Source organism: Macadamia integrifolia, chromosome 7 (genome assembly GCF_013358625.1).
Source record: "Macadamia integrifolia cultivar HAES 741 chromosome 7, SCU_Mint_v3, whole genome shotgun sequence".
Classification (NCBI taxonomy): domain Eukaryota; kingdom Viridiplantae; phylum Streptophyta; class Magnoliopsida; order Proteales; family Proteaceae; genus Macadamia; species Macadamia integrifolia.
This window is the reverse complement of record NC_056563.1, coordinates 4750144-4774173: the sequence shown is the minus strand read 5'-3', so window position 1 is coordinate 4774173 and position 24030 is coordinate 4750144. Positions and strand designations below refer to the sequence as shown.

Sequence of the window (24030 nt, the reverse complement as noted above, 5' to 3'; positions counted from 1 at the left end):
TGGAGGAATCCTGATTCCCATTACCTCGACCAATACAATAATAAGCAGTTGACACGAGGCCTTTATTTCAATTTCTTCTGGAGCCTCAAGTGCGTATCTACGAAAGCGAAAGGAAAGCCCTTCCCGTCCGTTCCGCTGCTTGGCTCAGCTTTTCCATTTCTATATTTCCATTTTGCCAGTTCACATCACTGATCAAGATCGCCATTGCTGAACTCATCGATCTTCTCCTTTTCTGTTGCTTTTGATTAAAAATGGCTTCTTCCACTCTTACATCTCCTTCGAAGAAACCCTTCACTGCTTCTTTCGATGAAATCCATCTCTAGTTATTCTTCCATCGCTGCTCCCAAATTTCGCTGCTTCGATCCTTCTAATTCTCATTATTCTACTTCCAATTTTAATAACCATTACGCAAACTCTTTTTCTTCTCTTATAAATTCCAATTCAAACTCCAACACTACCGCTTCAGGAGGCTCCATGGGTTTCTCGAGCAACTCAGAACAGAAGATGGTCACCGCCGATGGCGGATATGTTCTCGAAGATGTTCCTCACTTGTGTGATTACATCCCCGATCTCCCTGTACTCTCTTCCATATCTTTCTCTTTCTGTCTATTATCTAATATGTGATTGATCTTTTGATTTCTTTTTGAACTTACTTTGATTCTTTGAATGCTTAATTCCTTTACTATTATTGTTCATTGCACTCAAGATTATTCTTTTCATTAAAAAAAAAAAAAGAAAAAATTCTTGTGTTTGATTTACTATGACTAATAATGTAAGGTTTTGGTTGAACTCGGGAATTTTTGGGGATTCTTTTTAAGGGGCTTGAAGTTCATTATTGGGATTGGGATTGGGATTGGGATTGTGATTGGGATTGGGACAGAAGTTTTGAAATCACAAGGAACGTTCAGGTGCTGTGTGAAATTTGAGAGTTTGCTTCAGTTTAACTACTTTCAATCCCCATTTTCCCCCCTCTTTTCTGTTACATCGCGAGCTTGTCTTTGGAAATAGAACTTCTTTAATGGATTTCTAAAATGGCTTATTGGGCAAGTTTCATCCTTTTTCCATAAAGTTGTTGATCATATTTTAAAAAACTCTGTGCTAGCATGATTTTGGCATTCATATTTCCTGAATGATCTTCACATTCTCTTTTTCCTAGCTTGGAGAATTGAATGTTTGGATGTTTGAATGTTTGAATGAATCAACAGATGAATCCGTTTTTAATGTTTTTTATCTTTGGGAACCAAGGAAATATTCATAATCTTTTACTCGTACCTTTTCTCTGACAGACCTATCCCAATCCATTGCAAGACAATCCTGCATACTCGGTTGTGAAGTAAGCTTCTTACATTCTATTCCAAGCTAATTTCTTTTACTTCTTGTTCGGCATTTTTTTCATTTGCTTCATCAAAACTCATTTCTCTGTTCAACAGGCAATACTTTGTCAACGTGGATGATACTGTTACCCAGAAGGTGAATCTCTTTCTCATCACTGCCAACTTTTTTGAGTCCCTCTGTTTTTCATAGACACAAAACTTCTTGGCTGTAGTTGCATTCATGAATTATCTGTTCCCTGTTTATCTATGAGAAATTTTAAATATTTAATAATGCATAAGTATGTCTGATTGCATGGATGCTTATTGGCGCAGAGCCATTAATAAATTTCATGCCCTGAGGTGAGACATGCCTTTGCTTTGGGTCTAATTGGTAGATTCTTGTTTAATAGGCTAGGTTTATCAATTACTGGTTGTTGCTCATGTTGCCATTGTTGTAGTTGTTATATTTATTATTATTGCTACTTTTGGAGAAAACATTATAATGGTAGAGTAAGGGGTGGCCCCAAAGTGGAATTGACTGGTGGTGGTTGGTTGAAGCTCGAATAGATTAGCCACTCCCTTTTCAGGGAACCATACGTGAGACTTCCGCATCATACAGCTCCGTCCCAAGCTTCTGTCGTTAGCCCCTGTCATTAGACCACTGTCTATACATGTATTTTCTGCCTGGACTCTCGAATCTTTTGCATCTTGGGTGGTGGCGAACAATGCTGCTTGCATTGCAAGAGATGCCCTCTTGTAGGGCCTGGCCTGCTAATAATATTGTTTGGGGAAATTTACCCAGATCCACTAGATAAGAAAATTAATTGCTAGATAAGTAGGTTGAAAATTTGTTTTACATCCACTAGTTTTGACTTTGAAAAGATTTACTTAATCCCTAGAGTTACTTATTGCTCATGCGGCCTAAGAAGAAAACAAAACTGAACTACCTACAATACCCAAATGCCACTTCATCTTCTCTCTCCATGTTTTTATTTTATTTTATTTTCATTTTAACATTTTTTTTTAATACTTTCATTTTTAATCATATATGTGGGACCCAACTCCTCCTTATTCTTCTTCTTTCTCTGCAAAGGCCGCACCATCCCTCACCTACAATCCCTAACCTTGCCCTGCAACTCCACTAATTCCCCTTGCAACACTCCATCCCTCTCCTGCTCACACTCTCCCTGCCCTACCGTGCTCTCATCAACCCCCACTGCATCCCTTGCTTCCTTGCCTTTCACCGTGCACTCATCAACCTTGTACCATCTGCTACTTCCTACCCTCTCACATCACCCCCACCCCACCCACCCACCCACCCACCCCTCCGTCTAAGTCAATGTGGATGACACTCTGTGCAACGCATGCGGCTTCTTCATTCGCACTTTAACTAGTTTCCTAATATTTTTCAATTGACTTGTTATTAATGGATTCTCATTTATTCATGCTGGGGATTGAGAGATTGTTCTGAATTGTTGGGATGTGCCCCTTTCCTCTTACTGTCTCCCTCTCTCTCTTTTTTTTTTTTTAAATGGATCCATGTAGCTGACCTCATTTAGTTGGGATAAGGTTGAGTTCGTTGTTTGGGGACTGTGGGAGAATGATCAAATTGGGTTATTGCGTATTGATGTCAATGGATATCTCGAATTCTCGATGGACTGGTCTTTCTCCAAAGTCCAAACAGATTCTTGCCATTTGGCCTTTTGATGTCCCCACGGTGTAAGGTTTGGTGGTAGAGGAGTGACCCAGGAAGGTATGGATCAACCAAAAAACAAAGCAACTCTTCCTCTGTTAACCTGCGTTAAACACTAAATCTAGCTAAATAAGATTTCTTCCATCCATCCACTAAAATTTCCAAAACGAAAAAAAGAAAATCAAAAGATGAAAGGTTGTAGTTGCAATTTAGACTTTTGGAGTTTAGTTTTCACATGACTCTGCAATCGATGTGCCGGCAACTCGGAATGCAAGGAAGCACGGGGTGGGGGGCCTGGATGGAGGGGAGAGGGATTCAACACAGGGGGTGGAGGTAGGGTTGCAGGGAAGGAGAGAGAGCAGAAGAGGGAGGGGGGTGTGGAGTTGCAGGGCAAGGTGAGGGGGTTGTAGGCTGAAGATGGTGTGGCCTTTGCAGATAGCGTGGCCTTAACTCTTCTAGGGGTGGAAGGACTTTCTTCCTCACTCATGGATTTCCTTGGTTCTAGAAGAAGAAGAAAAACGGAAAAAAAGAATAAAAATGAAAGAACTTAAAAAAAAAAAAAAAAAAGAAGAAGAAGAGAGAGAGAGAGGATGAAGTGTTGTTGAGGTATTTTAGGAAGTTCAACTTCATTTTCTTCTTGGGCTGAGCAATAAGTAACTTTGGAGATTAAGTAAATCTTTTAAAAATCGATACTAGTGGATGCAAAACAAAATTTAAACCGACTTATCTTTAATTAATATTTCTTATCTAGTGGATTTGGGAAATTTACCCTATTATTATTATTATTATTATTATTATTATTACTGTTATATTTAATAAAGGTAGTTTAATACCGGCCTTAAACGAAACCATTACGATAAATATAGTGTTCTGATATTGATGCAGATTAATAACCAAAATAGGCTTGTTTTATTAGGAATAAGCCTAGGGTTGTGTTCCATACATGTTGGGCTTTTGATCCCATGTGTTTTGAGTTTAATAGACCACTTTTATGAGTCTAAAAGGGGGGCTCTAAGGATGTATACGGGATTACTAGTTAGTTTCCATTTTCATTAGTTTCCTTTTTAGTTGGGTTTGATTTGAGTTATATTTATTTCCTTAGGAGTCAAGTTATTAAGTGAGTCAAGTCATTAGTAGTTAGTTTCCTTTTTTCAACTAGTTTTTAATTTCAGTTTTTAGTAACTATTGTATTAGGAGAATATTTAGTTTCCTTTTTGAGGAACCTTCTATTTTGTAATTCCCTCCCCCATCAACATTATAGATAAAGAGGAGGAGGTTCCTAAAAAAAGAGATGATTTTGATAAAAAAAATTAATGACTTTTGCTATTGTCTTCTTCATGAAAAGTTGTCATGTGTTTGATCAAGGCTAATGGAGTTGGTGTTTGATCCAATTGATTCTTTGTGGTGTGAAGCCCAAGAGGTTCCTTTCAAGTGTTCTTCTTCTTCAAGTATTCTTCTTATTTCTCCCTCAAGTATCCAAGGTACTACAGATCTGTCCAAGCTCTACAGGTATTAGAATCAATCTCTCTCAATTCTGTCCAGAAGTTCCTGTTAGTTTCCTAATTGATTCCCTTACACCTGACACACTTCCAGCCATCACCTTGGACTGAAACTTTGGTCTAACCATCACCTTCACTAGGCTGAAAGTCAATCCTAGTTTGGGCTGATTCTGACCATCAAATCTGGAAATATTCGAGGTCTCCTGAATTCTGTCCTGTAGTGAAATCAACCCAGATTTCAGATCTGTTGTGTTCTGTTCTGATTTCTGTAATTTACCATGGTTTTGTTCAGTTGGGTGGACTGTTTGAGACTTGTGTCAAACCGTATTAAGCCTTACTCATCAGATTACTAATCTGATCTGAGAATACATAACCATTGACATCGATAGTTTGCTGTTTTATCCAATCTGGTCCTTCTATTCTGATCTATTGTGCTGCTGTTTGGGCTATTCATGGTGGTTCTTTGATTAAAAGTTCCTACAATTGAGACTTGGTTAGTCCTTCCTATCCTAGTCTACATTAGATATAAATATTTTTGGAAATTTTTTTTCATATAAACAGTAGTGGTGATATATGCGAGTGATTTGTAACTTTGGAGACACTATGCACCATTCTTGTTAGTTTTCTGCCAGGGGTGGGATGTTGTATCTTGTATGGATTAGAGATATGGCATGTTGACCAACTAATAGTCTTGATTGTCTTTTATTTATTTAATTTTTCCTGTTATGCAGGTTGTCGTACACAAGGATAGTCCAAAAGGAACACATTTTCGACGTGCTGGACCACGTCAAAAGGTATGCCTTGTTTAGTAACAATTACCTACATTTAGCACCCGTGGATTACCTACAACAGTTATCTTGTTCACTCATTCACATTTAATTTGGAATAATGAAACACTTCATTACTGATACTCTCTTCAATTGTTCAGGTGTATTTTGAGTCCGATGAAGTGCATGCCTGTATAGTAACATGTGGTGGTCTTTGCCCTGGGCTTAATACAGTGATTAGGGAAATAGTTTGTGGGCTTTACCACATGTATGGTGTCAACAAAGTACTTGGGATAGAGGTGAGTGATTACATTTGTAGAATCTCTCTCTTCCACAGCTTGTGCTCTTGTATTATTCAATTAACATAGTTTATCCTGAATACTATACACACACACACACACACACACACACATATATATATTTCATATTAAGCGCTTCATAAGAGAATGAAATCTTGCATTGCTTTCCTTGAGGATTTGAGGTCTAGAAATTACATTTGGATGTGTCTTTTTTGAAAGTTAAATTATAAAATTTTGAACACATGCACATGATCTTTAATCTGATTAGCTGCAATACGTATACAAAAATGGCATGGTTTTTTGTACCTGGCTCAGTTCCCGTACAAGTGCCTTCACAATGTTTATGTTGTAATAAGTATTGTGCATTATCCACTATTCTTATTGTGCCCTGCATTGTTATCTCAGGTTTTAGTTGGACTAAACTACAATATATGAGGACAACCTCTTATTATTGTTATTATTATTTTCATTGTGTATATGTGTTTTCTGGGGAGGGGAGATGTGTGAGTAAATGAATTATTATAGACTTACATATTTGTTAGGGTGTCAGACCCAGGCCCTTACTGACGGTCCTGACCGAGCCTAACCAAATGAAACTGAAACCGAATAGACTGTTTAATTAACAGTCCAGTTTTGGTGATGCAGAATTGAAGACATATACCAGAAGAAAGAAGAGGGTCGACCACCTCCATAGTAGCTGAGGTTGACCAAGGCTGTTTCCTAGCCCACGGCTTGGGTATTGATGGGGATTTAGTTTCTAATTTTAGCTTCTAATTTCAGTCCTATATTAGTTGCCAATTTCAGTCTATATTTAGTTTCCTTTTTCATTAGCTTACAATTTCAGTTTTTTAGTAACTACATGTTACTAGTTTTGTTAATTTAGTTTTAGTAACTTTGGGTTACTATTATTTGTAAACACTCCCCATCATTATTGTAAATAAAGAGGAGGGCATACTATAGCCCACAATTTATGTTTAACAAAAAAAAGACTCTTGTTTGCTGCTGCTGCTGGTTTCCATGGCTGCTCCTTGTGTTTGATCAAGGAAGAAGGGTTTGGTGTCTGATCCAAGCGACCCCTTGCGGCGTGAAGTCCAGGAGGGTTCTTCGTGTGTTTTTTTCTCTTCTTTACAGTCTATATTCAAGTTATTACTGCTGCGACAAATAAGATCGATAGTATTTCTGGACTGTTATTTGAAGTCTGATTTCTGATATATATTTGGGGTTGGTTTGGTTATTCTTTGGTCTACAAGTTCCTGTTGTTTGGTCCTAGTTTGATTGTTTAAATATAGTCCTACATTAAGTGGTATCAGAGCATGGCTGAGAACAACCCTCCCATTGATTATGCAAAATCCTTAGCTTCTATTATGGAGATGTTATAGGCTATAAGAGTTGTGCAACAAGCTCTTAGTGAAAAAGTGTTGGCTGTGGAAACTCAATCACAACAACATACCCGTGCTTCTCATACACCACTTGAGGTGGAGGCCTGTTGAATGTAATTGCTTAGTTGGCTAACAGGAGACCTGTCCCTAATCTGAGACCACCATAGAGGGTTCCTGTAGAGCAACCTATTTTTGAAGAACACATAAGGGGATACTTTGAGACTGAACGTCCTGTACAACAGAGGTACTCCAGAGACTTGCAAAAGGTTAAGCTTGACTTGAAGGAGTTTGATGGGAGACATGACCCCCAACTGTTCTATGATTGGGTAGTGGCTTTTGATGACTATTTTGATTATTATGACTTACCTGAGGAACGGAAGATGAAACTAGCTCGTGCTAAGCTAGTTGAGGCTGCTCGTGATTAGTGGAGGACTAATGAATGAGAATTAAAAGACCATGGTAGAGAGCCTACCACTTGGGAGGAGATGAAACTTGAGCTATCTGACAAATACTTGCCACGCAACTTCAGAGCTCGTATACAAGACCAACTGAATTCTCTTCGCCAAGGGACTATGACTGTTGTAAAGTACATGAACAGGTTTGATGCACTTTATTCTCGCACAGGCATAAGGGAGAATGAAAGGCAATTATTATCTCGGTTTCGACTAGGATTACGGGCTGAAATCAACAGGGGGATTGATGTTATGGATGTGTACTCAGTGAGGGATTGCTTTGACAAGGGCCTACGAGCAGAGGAGCTTATAGCACAACTAGGTAGAAGGTTTGGTTTTCAAGCTGGGGGGGTCAAGAAAATTTTTTCAGCCACTAAATCTGGTAGCTCAGCACCCCCAAAGTCCACTTTTCCTCCACGGACTGATCACAAACGAAAGGCACCCATGACATGTAGTAATAAGGTACAATGCTTCCATTTCCAAGAGGTAGGACACTTTGTTAAGTCTTACCCACATAAGCAAAGGGTTAATGTAGTAGCTGAGGTTAAAGACTCCAATGAGGAAGATGAGTCAGCTCTTTACCCTTACCCTTTAGATGATGATGATGATGATGATGATGATGATGGTGGATATGACTATGACATAGAAGACCCTAATGAGGATGACACTCATGGAATACATATTGTTACTCGCATTTTGGTGGTTGAAACCAAAGGAGAGGATTGGCGACGTAACTGCATATTCTATAGCCGTATGAAATCAGGTGAGCATACTTGTTAGATTATCATTGATAGTGGCAGTTGTGTCAACATTGTCTCTGAAACCTTTATGAAGAAAGCAACCTTGAAAGCTGACCCTCATCCTCAGCCTTATAAGGTATCCTTGCTGAATGGTAATACCTTGGAGGTGAACAAGAGGTGCTCAGTTCCTCTGAAACTTTACCGGTATGAAGAGAAAGTTTGGTGTGATGTGATCCCAATGAAACTCACAGATGTATTGCTTGGTCGTCCCTAGATGTATGACAATGATGCCATGGTTGGAGGGAAGAAAAATTTGTGTACCTTCATGTGGAAGGGTGTTCCTACAACTTTCTATCCGGTAAATGTACTGGCTGAAATACGGCGACGGAGATCCCTAAGGTCAAATCCAAAGGACATTGACATTGAGAAGAAGGTAGTACTTATGCCCACAAAGGAGTTGTTAGCTATTCCCCGCAAGCAGTTCTTACACATAAGTTATGAAACTAGAATGGTTATGGCTCTTGTTACTCGGGAAGTCACTCCCCAACTTGAGGTAACGCATAATGCACCTATCAGAGAGCTATCTGATTTTCCTGACTTAGTCCCTGATGATCTTCTAGATGAGCTACCTCCATGTGAGACATATAGCATGCTATTGATTTGGTACCTGGTTCGGTTTTATCCAACCTTCCCGCTTATAGACTTAGTCTTACTGAACATGCCGAGCTAAAAAGGCAAGTGGATGGGTTATTACAGAAGGGCTTCATTGAGGAGAGTTTAAGTCCTTGTGCGGTACCAGCTTTACTCATGCCGAAGAAGGATGGTTCTTGGCGTATGTGTGCGGACAATCGTGCTATCAACAAGATAACAGTCAAGTATAGGTTGTTACGTTCCCTATACCACGACTAAATGATATGTTGGATATGCTGTCTGTGGCAAAGGTCTTTTCCAAATTAGATTTGAGTAATGGCTATCATCAGATTTGAATCCGTTCTAGAGATGAGTGGAAGACCGTCTTTAAGACCAAGGATGGTTTATATGAGTGGAAAGTCATGCCTTTCGGTCTGACAAATGCATCTAGCACCTTCATGCAAGTTATGACACAGGTACTTCATCCTTTCATTGGTCGCTTTTTGGTTGTTTACTTTGATGATATTTTGATATATAGTAAGAACCAAGAAGAGCATATGGATCACTTGAGACAAGTCTTGAGAGTACTTCGTGCGGAGAAATTATACATTAATCTCAAGAAGTGTTCCTTTATGCTGCCTAAGGTTGTATTCCTTGGATTTATAGTGTCATCAAAAGGGGTTGAAGCTGATCCAGAGAAGATCAAGAGCATCATTGATTGGCCTATACCTAAGACAACATTAGTCCGTAGCTTCTATGGTTTGGATTCCTTCTATAGGAGATTTATTCGGAATTTCAGTGCAGTTATGGCACCCATCACTGAATGTATGAAGGAAAGTAAGGGGAAGTTTGAATGGACAGCTGCAGCGACCAAAACCTTTGCTCTTGTGAAGAAGAAGATGACAGAGGCACCCATTCTACGCCTACCAAATTTTGATAGAGTATTCGAAGTTGCTACAGATGCTTCACATGTCGGGCTGGGAGAAGTGTTAATGCAAGGACACCCCATCGCTTTCTATGGCGAGAAACTGAATGAGGCCAGGATGCGCTATTCGACATATAATCTGAATTATTAAAAAAAAGCTGACTGCTGCCGCTGGTCTTTGTTGAGACTCCCTTGTGTGTGATCAAGGTTTAGGGACTGGTGTCTGATCTAGTTGACACTCTACGACGAGAAGTCCTAGTGGATCCTTCTTATTTTCTGGTTTTCTTGTTACTCTTATTCTCATTCATCATCTCAGGTAAGTGAGCTGATCTATTTACAGAATTCTAGGTTTGTTATTCTCTGTTTTCTCTCCTATCGGACCTGACTGTTTTGGAGTTCTAGCCACCTGATGGCCTTATAACTTGGATCGAGTGTTAGACCCATCCAGAAGAGAACTCGATCCCAATCTTAGACTGATCAAACCATTGGTTCAACTGTTATGGACTTTTTTAACTCTGGCCGATTGTGAAACCTGCCCAGATTTGATTTCTGATTTAGGCTGTGGTTGCTAAAGGGGTGTTGATCACCTATTCCATTATTTTACCATTGGTTCAGTCCCAGACTCTAGTAATTTTGGAGTCCCTGTTTTCTGGTTTACATATAGTGCAGAATTTCTGAGGTATACAGAGTCAATATTGTTGATTTGTTATTATTTACTTTAGTCTTATTTGTATTCTGTTATTGGGTTTGTCGTGATTGTTTGGGTGTTCTTTGACTAAAAGTTCCTGCAGTTTGAGGCTGGGTTAGAGTCCTATCCTAGTCTACATTAAGTGGTATCAGAAGTCAATTAGCCACAGGCATGCCAAATGTGTAGCTTACTTGCAGGAGTTTATATTTGCTATGAAGTACAAGGCGGGAAAAGAGAACACAGTGGCTGATGCACTTAGCCAGAAAGTGCTCACACTTAACACATTTTCAGCACATGTTATTAGCATTGATCAGATACGGGGGTGAGTAAGCATCTGATCCTGATTTCAGCACTGTCTTTGTGGAGTTGCAATAGGGTGGACAGCACCTAAAGTACTCTATTCATGATGGGTACTTATTCTTTGGCACACGGCTTTGTATTCCAAACTCTTCTCTACGTTATCACATCATACGGGAGTTACATTGAGGAGGATTAAGAGGACATTTTGGTAAGGATAAGACTCTTGCACAGGTGATTGATCGATATTATTGGCCATGCATTGCAAAGGATGTCAATCGTGTGATCAAGAGATGCCATGATGTCAGTTGGCAAAAGGGGAAAAACAGAACACAAGTTTATACTCTCCACTACCTGTTCCTCATGCACCATGGCTTGATGTTAGCATGGATTTTTGTTCTTGGACTACCCCCTCCTAGAGAATGATATGATTCCATTATGGTGGTTGTGGATCGCTTCTCTGAGATGGCTCATTTCATACCTTGTTGCAAGACTTTTGATGCTTATCAGGTTGCAAAGCTTTTCTTCAAGGAGGTAGTGCGACTACATTGGTTGCCAACTAGTATTATGTCTGACCGTGATGTTAAGTTTATGAGTTATTTTTGGAAGACATTGTGGTGGAAGACAAATAAAAAGCTGAATTTTTCAACTGCATTTCATCCACAGATGGACGGACAGACAGACAAAGGTGGTGAACCGTAGCTTGGGAAATTTGTTGAGGTGTTTGGTTCAAGATTATGAGAAGACATGGCTTTCCATCCTTGATATTGCAGAATTTGCCTACAACAGCTCAGTGAATAGGACAATGGGTCATACTCCTTTTGAGATCTTGCTTGGAGTTCAGCCTAAGCGACCTATTGATCTTATGTCACTCCCACCCCAAGCTCGAGTTAGTATTGAGGCTGATGAGTTCTTACGCTATATTACTGAGGTGCATGCCAACGTCCGACGATATATTGCCTTGGACAATGATGTGTATAAGGCTTCTGCTGATCGTCATCGGCGTTATGTGGAGTTCAAACCCGGGGACATGGTGATGATTTGAGTAAATCCTGAACAATTTCAGAGGGTATCAATACCAAGCTCCATCCACAGAAGATGGGTCCCTATAAGGTGTTGAAGCATATAGGACCTAATGCTTATATGCTTGAGTTGCCTGATGACATGACCATAAGCAATGTGTTTAATGTGGCTGATCTTCACCTTTATGTTGGGCACTATTCGGATGATGAAGACACGGAACAAATGTTGAGGCTGCCCCAACTGAAGCCACCTACTTTTGAAGTTATTGAAGACATCTTGGATCATAATTACAAGACTACCCGCCGTGGCACTGGTTATCACACTTTTCTTGTCAAGTGGAAAAGTGACTGTACTTGGATTCATGCTGATGATTTCAAGAGACTTGATCCCGACTTGTATGAGCGCTACATGTCTATTGCCCATTCGTTGGAGACGAATGCTTTCAAGTCGGGGAGAGTTGATGCAGAATTGAAGACATATACCAGAAGAAAGAAGAGGTTCGACCACCACCATAGTGGCTGAGGTCGACCAAGGCTGTTTGCTAGCCCACGGCTTGGGTATGGATGGGGATTTAGTTTCTAATTTTAGCTTCTAATTTCAGTCTGTATTTAGTTTCCTTTTCATTAGTTTACAATTTCAGCTTTTTAATAACTACATGTTAGTAGTTTTGTTAATTCAGTTTTAGTTACTTTGGGTTACTATTATTTGTAAACACTCCCCATCATTATTGTAAATAAAGAGGAGGGCATACTACAGGCCAAGATTTATGTTTAACAGAAAAAAAGACTGTTGTTTGCTACTGCCGCTGGTTTCCATGGCTGCTCCGTGTGTTTGATCAAGGAAGAAGGGTTTGGTGTCTAATCCAAGCGACTCCTTGCGGCGTGAAGTCCAGGAGGGTTCTTCGTGTGTTTTCTTATCTTCTTTATAGTCTATGTTCAAGTTATTACTCCTCCAACAAATCAGATCGATAGTATTTCTAGACTGTTATTTGAAGTCTAATTTTTGATATATATTTGCAGCTGGTTTGGTTGTTCTTTGGTCTACAAGTTCCTGTTGTTTGGGCCTAGTTTGATTGTTCAAATCTAGTCCTACATTATTTGGTTTTAGGAATTGTAGTTTTTGTACTAATCGGTCAGGCTTGGTTCAACCAGTTAACCTGATAGACTGTCTGATTAGGACCAATTAATCGAAACCCCTGGAACCCATCACAATTAAGACTGATTAGCCAAAATATTCATAAAAATGGCTTAACAGGTCGATTAAGATCAATTAGCTAAAATTGATTAAAGATCGATAATTGATATTAACCGTTCTCGGTTTTTTTTTTTTGTGGACTGATTACATAATTGGTCAGTTCGGCCTTGTGCCTCAGATGTGAAGGATTAAGGCCTGACTAAAACTAACCATTTAACACCCCTAATATTTATCATGATCTGTATCCTTCTTTACAAAGTCTAGAAGGTTACTGAGTCACAACTAAACAAACATGATCTATATCCTTCTTTATAGTCTAGAAGGGTTGTGATGTAGATCCACACTTTGGAAGGACCTATCACAGGAAGAAAGACCCAGCCAAAGGGGGCCTATATTGATCCACACTTAAGTCCACTTGAATGGCTGAATTAGTTGCTAGAAGAAGGGCCAATTGGGCCCATCGATTCTAGCTTTAGTTATTTATTTAATTGTTGATAAGTGAGGCCCATTGGGCCCATCGGTTGTAATGTCCTAAATGGGCTCTTAGTTAAGTAGCTTACTCCATGTTGGAGTTATAGTCTAATCCTATTATGAGTCCAAGTCCTACTATGTGTGTCTAGTCCTGTTTGGAAACTAGCTCCTAGTTATGTTATGATTGCTATTGTGCCTTCTTTAAATAGAGGAGCCTATGTACTCGTAATTTCAAATTTGAATAAAGAAAAGTTGCAATCAATTGCTTAGAACAGCTGGGATAGCTGTGGGTGCATGGTTTTAAGTATTTTCGATACCGATACGATACCCTCCGATACGTATCTTAAATTTAGTCGGTCGATACGATACACACCGATACGATACATTGAATTTTGTAAATCATTTTGTATCGATATATATATCCTACAATACATACCGATATGCATCAATACACCACTAATACACATCGATACGATACGACATGCCTCGATACGACTCTATGAAAAATATAAAATTGAGATAAAATGTACGTTTTGGTATGTATGGTACGTATCGGTGAGTATCGATATGTATCGATCGGTACGTATCGGTATATATCAGCACGTATCGGCGAGTATCGATATATATATATATATATCGGTATGTATTGGTGAGTATCGATACGTATCGGCGCTACGGTCATATAATGGCCAATATGGGTAATTTTTCAGAGAAAAACGATTTTTTAAAGGGTTTTTGTTCCAAAGTTGCTGTCAGCCATATTTCTCTCTAACTAAAGTGGAAATCAAGGTTGGGAACAAAGATTTTACATTTATGGGACAACTACAGACCTTGAATTCTTAGTACGATATCATCAATTTAGTGTTTATGCATAATACATGTTATCAATAGCTTTTTTTAACAAATTCTTTATGCAAAAGTGTTTAAAAAAATGTTTCCTATCCATTTATGTGTGTATCTTTAGCGTATCTTAGTGTATCTCCAATACGATACGATACCTTCCGATACGTATCTTAATTTTGGCCAATCGATACGACGACTGATACCGATACTTTAATCCTTGTGTGGGTGAGAAGCCTAAGCTGAGATAGCCACTCCTCTCCCACATTCCCTTGTTTTGTCCATTTATTTCTGCATTAATTTCTCTGTTCTAGTTACTGTTTGCTGTGAGATTTTCCAAAGAGAGTGTTCAGTTCTGTCCAGACCCATTCACCCTAAATCGATCAGCAAAGAAGTTCAGATTTGAAGGCCAATCGATCTCCAGAATCTCCCTAACCTGAAGTCAGATCTGCCAGGCCTTGTTAGGGTCTGTTCTACACCACCAGTGGACCACTCGATCCACATTGGAAGACTAATTAATACTGCCAGCTGCTGTTCTGCAGATGCCTGTCAAATTCTCTCTCCTAGGTGTGATTTTCAAGAAGGTAAATATCTCATCAACTGTCTCTCAGAAGTCTCTCAAATTTTTAGGTTTTTGTACCCTCCCTAGGGATTACCTACGCCCAAGAGTGCAGCTCATTCTGAGCTCCACAGCTGCAGCTGCCCCTCTGTCTCTCTGGGCCTATTGCAGGTGAGTTTCTCTCTCCTAGCCGATTGGAATTCTCTTGGGTTTTCTTTGTTGGGTTGTTCTTATCTTGTGTGGGTTATTTCTGGTTGTTACTTGGTTTCCTGAGTATTCCTGAGTACAATTAGCTAACCTTGAGTCAGTAGTTGTATTGTTTAGGGTTTATAAATTGTGAGGGTTAGCTTCTTGTAATTTGTTCCTACATTAGGTTGCTGAGTCACAAGCAAACAAAACAGTCTTTACGTGAGGAATTATAGCAAGCTAGAAAGAAGCATTATCGTAGAGTTGTTCTTTTTTCAAGCTGGATTTAAACTTGTATCCATGTTATTTATATGTGTTTGAACTAAAAATAGATGCTTAGCCTCGCCTTCAAGAACATGTATATTTTAATGGCCCATCTTCATCATTGCCAGAGATACTTTTGTGGATTCAATCGCTGAATGCTTGTATTCAACTAATGGCCGTGTTGCCAAATGTAGGGAGGATACAGTGGCTTCTACTCTCGAAATACTGTTCCTTTAACACCGAAGGTTGTCAATGACATTCATAAACGTGGTGGCACTATCCTTGGAACATCACGAGGAGGCCATGATACCTCAAAGATTGTGGACAGCATTCAGGACCGTGGCATTAATCAGGTACATAGAGGATATGAGTCTATTGTATACGCTTATTGGTTTCTTCATTTACAAGTATCAATACTTTACATATGTGCTACTTCCTTGTTCACAGGACTATGTGTTGGATTTTCGGTTGATACCTTTCTGTTTTCTAGGTGTATATCATTGGAGGAGATGGGACTCAAAAGGGGGCGTCTGTTATTTTTGAGGTGATTTTATTTTATTTTATTTTATTTTTTTGATAAACTGGAAATTTCATCAGCTATCAGCTTGAAAGGTGCCCTATATCAATGCTCCAATTTTTTCTTGTTTCCCAACAGAACAGTTAGGCTCACTTGTATGAGGACATTGGCATCTGTGACCTAACTAGAAAAGTATAGAAGGGAATGCACCTTTTTTTTTTTTTTTTTTGGGGGGGGGGGTGTATTTTCTTGTCTAACATCCCTGTTCTCTGCACAGGAAATTAAAAAGCGTGGTCTCAAAGTTGCAGTTGCTGGAATCCCGAAAACAATTGATAATGACATAGCGGTACTTTTCATGCCCATTGATGGTCTCTGATTATCTACTGGGTTTCATCCTGTTTACTGACTGACATGCTATGAAGTAAGGAATTTATTCTTACAGGTCTCACTATGATAATCATCATTGACATTGGTGATATTTTACTTTGATTCAGGTTATTGACAAGTCATTTGGTTTTGACACTGCGGTTGAAGAAGCTCAGCGTGCCATTAATGCGGCACATGTTGAAGCTGAAAGTATTGAGAATGGTGTAGGCGTTGTGAAGTTGATGGGTCGCTATAGTGGTGAGTTTTGATATGTGATTTTTTTCATCTACTTGCATGTTCAGGAATGCCACATTCCACATCTCCATTAGCATTATTGTAAGAAAGCTTCTAATTGTTGAGTGAGATTTTTTTTTTTTTTGGGGGGGGGAGTGGGTGGGGTTTGAGGGGGCTTTTGTGAATGTATCTTTTGAAGTTGGATGAAATGCCAATGGACTTTGTATCAACAATGTTCTTGTTTCCCAACCTAGCTTACATCTGTTTCTACAATTTCACATGATTTTATTTGGTACAGGGTTCATTGCAATGTATGCGACTCTTGCCAGCCGAGATGTAGACTGTTGCTTGATTCCAGAATCACCATTTTATCTTGAAGGACCGGGTGGGCTTTTTGAATTTATGGAGAAGCGACTTAAAGAACATGGGCACATGGTTATCGTGATAGCTGAAGGGGCTGGACAAAATCTTGTTTCTGAAACCATAAAGTCCTTGGGTCAGCAGGATGCTTCAGGAAACAAGTTACTCCAAGATGTTGGTCTGTGGATATCCCAGAATATCAAGGTTTGTACTCTGAATCAAATTTATTGTGCATAGAAGTTGATTTTTTGATCTTAGCCCCGTTATTCTCAATTTGTGTGGGGATGTGCATGATCTGATCTTAACAGCTGATTCTTGATTAAATAAGCAGACTGGCTTATTTCTTTTTGTTCTTATGTAGGATCATTTCAAAAAAAGACAAAAAATGCCCATCAATCTCAAATATATAGGTTGGTAACTTGAGAGTTTCTGTTCCTTTCTTTTACAATGTCTTCTAAAATTATAGTAGCTATGCTCATGAGTGTGATGTAATCAAGTGGTGATCTCTGATGTCTGGCAGATCCTACATATATGATCCGTGCCATTCCAAGCAATGCATCCGACAATGTCTACTGCACACTGCTTGCTCATAGTGCCATTCATGGTGCAATGGCTGGTTACACAGGCTTCACAGTTGGGCCTGTCAATGGCAGACATGCTTACATTCCCTTCCATGTGAGTACCTACATAAGCTGAGATGCCTTTCAATTTTGCGTGGAGTAATCAGTAAAAGGCTTTCCTGCCAGAGTCATGGGGATGTAAATAACCAAAATTTCTCATCTTCCTATCTTGAAAGACCATTTGAAGTCTCACTACTGAACTTTCGTTAGCCTGCCCAATGACCTTCATTAACTATAACATGGAAGTTGGTTGCCTTTACCTTTGGAAAAAAGAAGTCTCATTCTTCCATGTATGGGTTTGTTGTTCATCTTTTTAAAATTTTATGAACACACTAGGCATTTCTGTGGTTAAAGATAGTGGCAGGTAAAAAAAGTGAGTTGCTTTTAGCCAGTAGGCAAGATCTTCATGGTTCATTCAATGACTGAAGTAAGCTTATGCCACAATATTACTCAAAAGTCAATAATAGTACCTAATTGTAATACTACTGGGTGATTCGATGCAGCGTGTGACGGAGACACAGAACATGGTTTGTATAACTGACAGGATGTGGGCAAGATTGTTGTCATCAACGAACCAGCCCAGCTTCTTGAGTGCAAAAGATATTGGGGAAGCTATGAAAGAGGAAGAAGAACCACAAACACAACTCTTGGAAGGTGGAAACCATGCGTGAGGATGGCAAATTGGAGAGCAAAGAGAACCATCTATAGGGGCTGTGTCCATTTTTGGGGGGCTATTTTGTTTTTCTCCAGGAAGCAGTTGAATGTGAATTCATCTATAATGCTCCCGCTGACTATTGGACGGATTGTGAGTTTTTATTTTTTTATTATTTTTATCTTATGGAACTGTTTTATTAATCTTGCCTTGTAACATCAAGAGATCCTTTGTGCTTGGCTGCACAGTTTTTATTTATCAAGTTATGCCGTTTTTTTCCCCTTGGGTTTCAGTGTAATACTACTGAAGCAAATATGAATAATACCACCATTTTAGGGAAAACTTTGGTTGCACCCAACCTCTTCTCATGGGGCTCCTGCCGTGGAAAGGTGACTGGAAATTCTGGGATTCACAATTTGTCGATTTTGACTAAAATCATAATGGTTTAGGATGAAACACAATCTATCCAACATTCTACTGTAATATTACAGGATCAAATAAGAAGGAAAGGCAAATAAGTCTAGCTATGCAGGAATGGGATTTCTGGTTTGTTCAACCCATCTCAGGTTAATATGGAGGCAATGCTACAGGTGCTTTCCCAGAAAAAAGCATATCGAGGGATGTCGAGACTTCGGTCAAACCCATGCCTTATCTTAGCCAGTATACCAAGCCTCTTCATAGTGCCCGGGGGACTATGTTCTCCTTCTATTGCCGGAGGTAATGGCAGTCAAGATGGGCACTACTCTGTGGGGGTTAGGGAACCAGCTCTATGGAATTGTGGTTAAAGCAAAATATGTCTCCCATTATGATTTGAGATTAGATGAACAGACCTGATCAGCTTCTTATAATTTTGAACATTCATTCTAAATTACTTGACTCAATATCTGTTGGTCTTGCTTCAGATGGGAGCCCCGATATCTTATTCAGTTATTCCTCATAGGACATACTGACCATGGCCATACACATTGTTAGCAAGGTTGAACCTTTAATATTCAGACAAACTGCATAGTAAGAAAGGTGGATTAGTGGCCTTTTATTAGGTGGTCTCTATCCTCTACATCCACCTAAAAGAAAGATATGCATCAAGAATTTGAATGCCAGCAACCAGGAAAACAATTCCTATTCAATTAACAAGTAGATCCATATAGAAAGGAGAAAAGAAGGAAAAGGTTAAAAATAAATGTGGCTTTCTTCAAGTCTGTCAACCTCTTTGGATGTAAATCACCATTCTTGGGAGGTGTGATCTTGATGAATAGAGAAAATTAAATGACCGAGTGTCATTACATTAATACAATTAGAAATTAAGTACTCCGGTAGCATTTCTCCACTTTAGTTATTGTTTAATGCCTTTAAAAACAACATTAAAATAGGAATAATTCTTTTAGGATCACCAGGTCCAGGGGCTTAGGTGACTCCACTTTAATCATTGTTTATGCCTTCTAAAATAGCATTAAAATAGGAGCAATTCTATGAGGACCACCAGGTCCATCTACTTGGCTGATTCCTTATTCTGATCAGACCAAATTTTGATTGGAAACGGGCTAACAGAAAGAAAAAGGGTAACTACTTCAATCAAGTGGTCAGATATATAGAGAGATATTGCTGCCCTCTACTTGTCCTAATTAATAACTGTGGTCTCTTACCATCAGAGATGGGGATCTCTCTCTCTCTCTCTCTCGCACACACACACACACACACACACACACACACACAAAGATTAGAATCATGACATTCAAATTCAAATTATGCCAAGAAATTAGGAAGGGTGGAGAGTTGGACTGTGCATCGTAGTACATTTTTATGTAATAAGAAATTGCGGTTTATGATCATTGAGCAAATAGAGAAGTTGCATTAATGTTGTCTGGACAAAATCAACATCTTGATTGCCATGGTATTATGTCGGAACATGACTGCAGACAGCAGCATGCATCAAGACAGATCTGCAAATTGTCTCTGAGCAGAATTTCCACATTTAATTGAATCAGTAACCATATTGCTGAACCATCACATCAAATGAAGAACATCTCTAGCCAGCCTTAGAGGTTTCACGGAAGAGAAAAGTCTCCATCTGCAATTAAACCACCCCTGTAGATGCCAGAGGGGTCTGCATTTTGAACAATCCAGGGATGCTCAAGAAGCTTGTGTAATGGGAGACGTTGTGAAGAATCCTTGACAAGCATCTAGTTTCCACAAGCAATTCAAAACTCAAAACTCCTCATATGCAGGAACATGACAAATTTCAAATGCTCATAGACAGGGGAAGGAGATCTCACCTGACTAATAAGGTCCTTTGCTGCGGAAGAAGCCATTGGTTTTGGAGGAAACTTGAGATCCACTTTTACTATCCTGCATATATGTTTTAATCATGTACATCAGCATCTTATGGGAAAAGGATTGCACCCAACAGAAATAATTAATTTCAGAAATCAGAAATCTTCTGGTCCAAAACATAGATTTAATGCCCATAGCTAGAAAATATGCCAGCTCCAAAAGTTCACATTCATTGTGAAAAACAGAAATTGCTCACTGACATTGAGAATAACATTGTCAATGTCCTTTTTCCCGTGAAAAGCCATCATGGGAGAGGGAGTGCAAAACTAGCATTTTCTGTTGAAAGAAATAATTAGAATAGCATTTTCTAATAAGAGGGAGCTTGCAAGATTGGTAGTTTGGACAATGCCTTCTGTTTACCTTCTATATGTGTCTGAGTGTTCTTTTGCTTCAAATGGGGGTACCCCATAAAGGAACTCATAACAGAGGATACCAAGGCTCCAAATGTCAACACTTGCGTCGTGCTCTACACTCTCAACTGTAAACAGAAAGAAATTTTTTACTAAACAACCAAACCGGAAAATATAGGCAAAGCAAAAATTCTTATTAAAGCATTTCGTTCCTTCACAGTGGAGCATACCCATTTCAGGTGGAAGGTAATCCAGTGTACCACACATAGTCTGCCTGCGATTAAACGTATGCACAGACCAACCAAAATCTGCAATTTTCAGTTCACCCTGTGGATAGCATCAGGCATTGAGAATAAGTCCATGAAATGCCATGCAATCAATACAAGGAAGTGAGAATTCTGCGCCAAACTTGAGATTATCACCTGCGCACCAATCAGAAGGTTCTCCGGTTTGATATCTCTATGTATGACATGCTTTCCATGGCAATATATGAGTGCCCGTGCTAATGATGAAATATACTGTACCACCACATGCACCATCCCATAATTTCTAGTTAGGTAAAATAGATGGTCATGAAAAATTGGAGAAATATGAATTCATGTCACTTCATCAGTATTAATAAGAATATGTCAGTGACATACGGATAGAATAATGTGAAACTGTGGCAATCTTCATAGGTAGAGGGCTCACCGTCGCAGCACGCTTTTCACTGAAGTAGTTGCATTTCTGAAGTTCCTTATAGAGTTCACCTTTGGCTGCATGTTCTAGTATCAAATAAACCCGTGTCTGCAATAATTATATGAAAATAATAATAATTGGTCAATGGTTCAATTTTTTGTTCCCTTGAGTCTTGGACTATGCATTAGTACTTAAAAAAAAAAAAAAAAACAAAAGAAAAAGAAAAAAAAATCAATGTTGGACTAAGGCATTGAGATGGTTCATCAGTTTTCAGACCTGATCATAGAAATATCCATAGAGACGTAGGATGTTAGAGTGCCGTAGATGGCTTTGTATTTCAACCTCCCTGCGTAGCTGATGCTCAACCTGAGATTGCTTGAGCTGGCTCTTGAAAAGTACCTTGAGTGCCACGATGTGACTGCTCTGTTTTGATGAAGGAATAGTTTTATGTTATTTGATGATGGAAGATAAAGACGTAAAGAATGCATGAAACTACATGAGGGATTTCAACAAGCATGTGAAATGAATAGTTCAAGCTTGAAGAGAATATGCATAATTTAGGTTTCAATTTTCAACAAAATGCTTACATTCCAGGAACAAATGACAAACAGATCATATGCAAATGGAGTGTTTGGTTTGCGTAGTATGAATTTGTAACTCTTACAAAGCTTTAATCCCTTCCTCTACCAATGATAAACGGAAACCATGGAACACCATATGCAAATGTCAATAAAGGACGACAACATTGATACAATACACATACGGCAGTAGGGGAAGATAAGATCTGCAAAATCTCGAGAACAGAAGGTTGAGAAACATCTGAGACTTTGGTAATGTTTTAATTACAGACCATGTTGCTTTTGGTCGAAGATTCCAGCTGCAAAACCCTCTTTTTCCCCCTTTATGGGTCCTCCTCACATAACTGCGATGCCTTACAGATTCCTGCATGTTTCTTATTACTTTGGATCTCCCAGTTTACTATCATTCGAACGGACAAGAGCTCAAAATTAAATGATTAATAGACTACAAAGACACCTAGTATCAGCTAGCATTCCACAAAAACCCTACCCGATTCAAAAACTTGGAAAAAAACATGAGAGAGACAAAAGATTCCTCCAAAACAAATATGCAATTGGAATCCAAAAACAAACCTTCTTTTCCCTCGCCAGATAGACATGACCGAATTTTCCTCTTCCAAGGGGCTTCCCAATGTCAAAATCATTGAGAGTCCACCTTGTTTTCTCTGCTGGGGAAACCTCTGAAGAAGTCTGTGAAAACGAGGAGAGACAAAAGGAAAATAATACTTAGACTATCTCAGGAAGACATGCCCATCGTAAACCCAAGAAGAAACAATTGTCATTCCAAGCTTGCAAGAGGAAACAATTCAGCCAGACGAGAATTAAAATCCCTAGAAACAGTAAAATCCATGAAACTGTCCTAACTAGCCCCAAATTGCCCAGATTTTCTAATCTGTTAGAAAAAAGAAGAATATGGAAAAGAAAGAATGATGGAAATTAGATAACCCAATTAAGCACTAAAAAGAACCCTAAGAATCAAGGTTTCTTCCAAGCAGGACATGATGGGGTAAAAACGAAAAACCCCCAAACGCTAATGGAAAACCCTAATCAGATTGAAACATAAGATAGATAAATACCTTCTCTCCAGATTGTGCTTCTGCAGCGATCGCCATGTGGTAAAGAGGGAGAGAGAGAGAGAGAGAGAGAAAGAGATGGAGAGAAGGAGAGAGAAAAGGAATGAGCGATGAAAGGCAAGCGGACGAAACGACTAAGGAAAAGTTGTATTTTTTTTTTGGACTTTGGACATCTCCTCCCAGGTTTACAACGGTCGGATTTGTGCGCCAGCTGGCACATTTGAATTAGCGTTCGCGAGGGAAGTATACAGTGACATGTCGGCGTAATTCTAGTTTCGTACGTCTTCGTCCATTCTCCATCAAGCTCGCACCGGTAGCCCTACCGAGCCCAATATATTTATGGTCGGATCCGGACCGACTTGACTAATAAATGTGTCGGGTCTAAGTCTAGCCGTTTATAAATTGATAGTACACGGTGCAAGGGGTAAGCCCAATGGGCCTTCTGACCAATCCGGCCCATTTACAAGCCCGACTCAGATTGACATGTTTAGTTCGATCGTTTATATAGGTATTTTTTTTTGTTTTTTTGTTTTTTTTTTCATAGAATAGAGTATTTGTTGATATTTTTATCGATTACTCACTGTAATTAAGTGTAATATTTTTTCAAAATGGTTGGTAATTTAATATAATAAATTAAAATATCTTAAATCTGACAAAAATAAACACCGTTTAAGGCTTTATTGGTATATTACACTGTTTAAGGCCCGATTATAGCCCGATTAACCCAATTAGGAGAAGCCCGACTAAAGCCAAAAACCTAAACAAGCTCGACACGACACCGACTCATTCCTTAAATATATATATATATATATATATATAGGTCATGGTCTGAGGATATAGGCCCGCCAAATCTGACTAAGGCCAATTGAAACTGGCCCAATCCAATCAATTAACACCCCTAATCCAACTCATGAGTAAGTCTGGATCATAAGAGATATCTAACGGCCAGATATATAGTTCATGACGGAATAGATGTAAATGAAGCTTGAATTTAGTCTTACCTTAAAAAAAAAAAGGGTAAACTTTGTTGATTTTACAAATTCATTTTACAA

The 24030-nt window shown here is 39.0% G+C and overlaps 2 protein-coding genes across 2 annotated transcripts; one reads left to right on the top strand and one right to left on the bottom strand.

The window, feature by feature from the left end:
• Positions 1-18253, top strand: LOC122084486 (ATP-dependent 6-phosphofructokinase 7-like). Its single transcript, XM_042652762.1, has 13 exons — positions 1-576; positions 1287-1333; positions 1431-1470; positions 5237-5299; positions 5434-5571; positions 15414-15572; positions 15710-15763; positions 16014-16082; positions 16231-16360; positions 16635-16900; positions 17058-17106; positions 17217-17371; positions 17820-18253. Exons 1-13 carry the CDS (start codon positions 307-309, stop codon positions 17985-17987), a joined length of 1608 nt encoding a protein of 535 aa, XP_042508696.1. The 5' UTR covers positions 1-306; the 3' UTR covers positions 17988-18253.
• Positions 18254-19685: 1432 nt separating this feature from the next.
• On the bottom strand, positions 19686-23141 carry LOC122083704 (serine/threonine-protein kinase Aurora-2-like). The gene is made up of 9 exons (XM_042651587.1): positions 22982-23141; positions 22479-22595; positions 21604-21750; positions 21340-21435; positions 21072-21167; positions 20880-20976; positions 20660-20777; positions 20242-20314; positions 19686-20148 (listed from the first exon to the last, which is right to left on the bottom strand). The coding sequence occupies exons 1-9, from the start codon at positions 23015-23017 to the stop codon at positions 20014-20016; spliced, it is 915 nt and encodes a 304-aa protein (XP_042507521.1). The 5' UTR covers positions 23018-23141; the 3' UTR covers positions 19686-20013.
• Positions 23142-24030: the final 889 nt, after the last annotated feature.

What these genes read in the sequence shown, in the direction of transcription:
- LOC122083704 (XM_042651587.1), bottom strand. Translation starts at nt 23,017, where the DNA reads ATGGCGATCGCTGCAGAAGCACAATCTGGAGAGAAG. An exon ending in CACTCAGACACATATAGAAG is followed by an intron (nt 20,315 to 20,659) that starts GTAAACAGAAGG and finishes ACATATATGCAG; the next exon opens with GATAGTAAAAGTGGATCTCA. An exon ending in CAAAGGACCTTATTAGTCAG is followed by an intron (nt 20,149 to 20,241) that starts GTGAGATCTCCT and finishes TGTGGAAACTAG; the next exon opens with ATGCTTGTCAAGGATTCTTC.
- LOC122084486 (XM_042652762.1), top strand. Translation starts at nt 307, where the DNA reads ATGAAATCCATCTCTAGTTATTCTTCCATCGCTGCTCCCAAATTTCGC. An exon ending in ATTACATCCCCGATCTCCCT is followed by an intron (nt 577 to 1,286) that starts GTACTCTCTTCC and finishes TTTCTCTGACAG; the next exon opens with ACCTATCCCAATCCATTGCA. An exon ending in GTGCTGGACCACGTCAAAAG is followed by an intron (nt 5,300 to 5,433) that starts GTATGCCTTGTT and finishes TCAATTGTTCAG; the next exon opens with GTGTATTTTGAGTCCGATGA.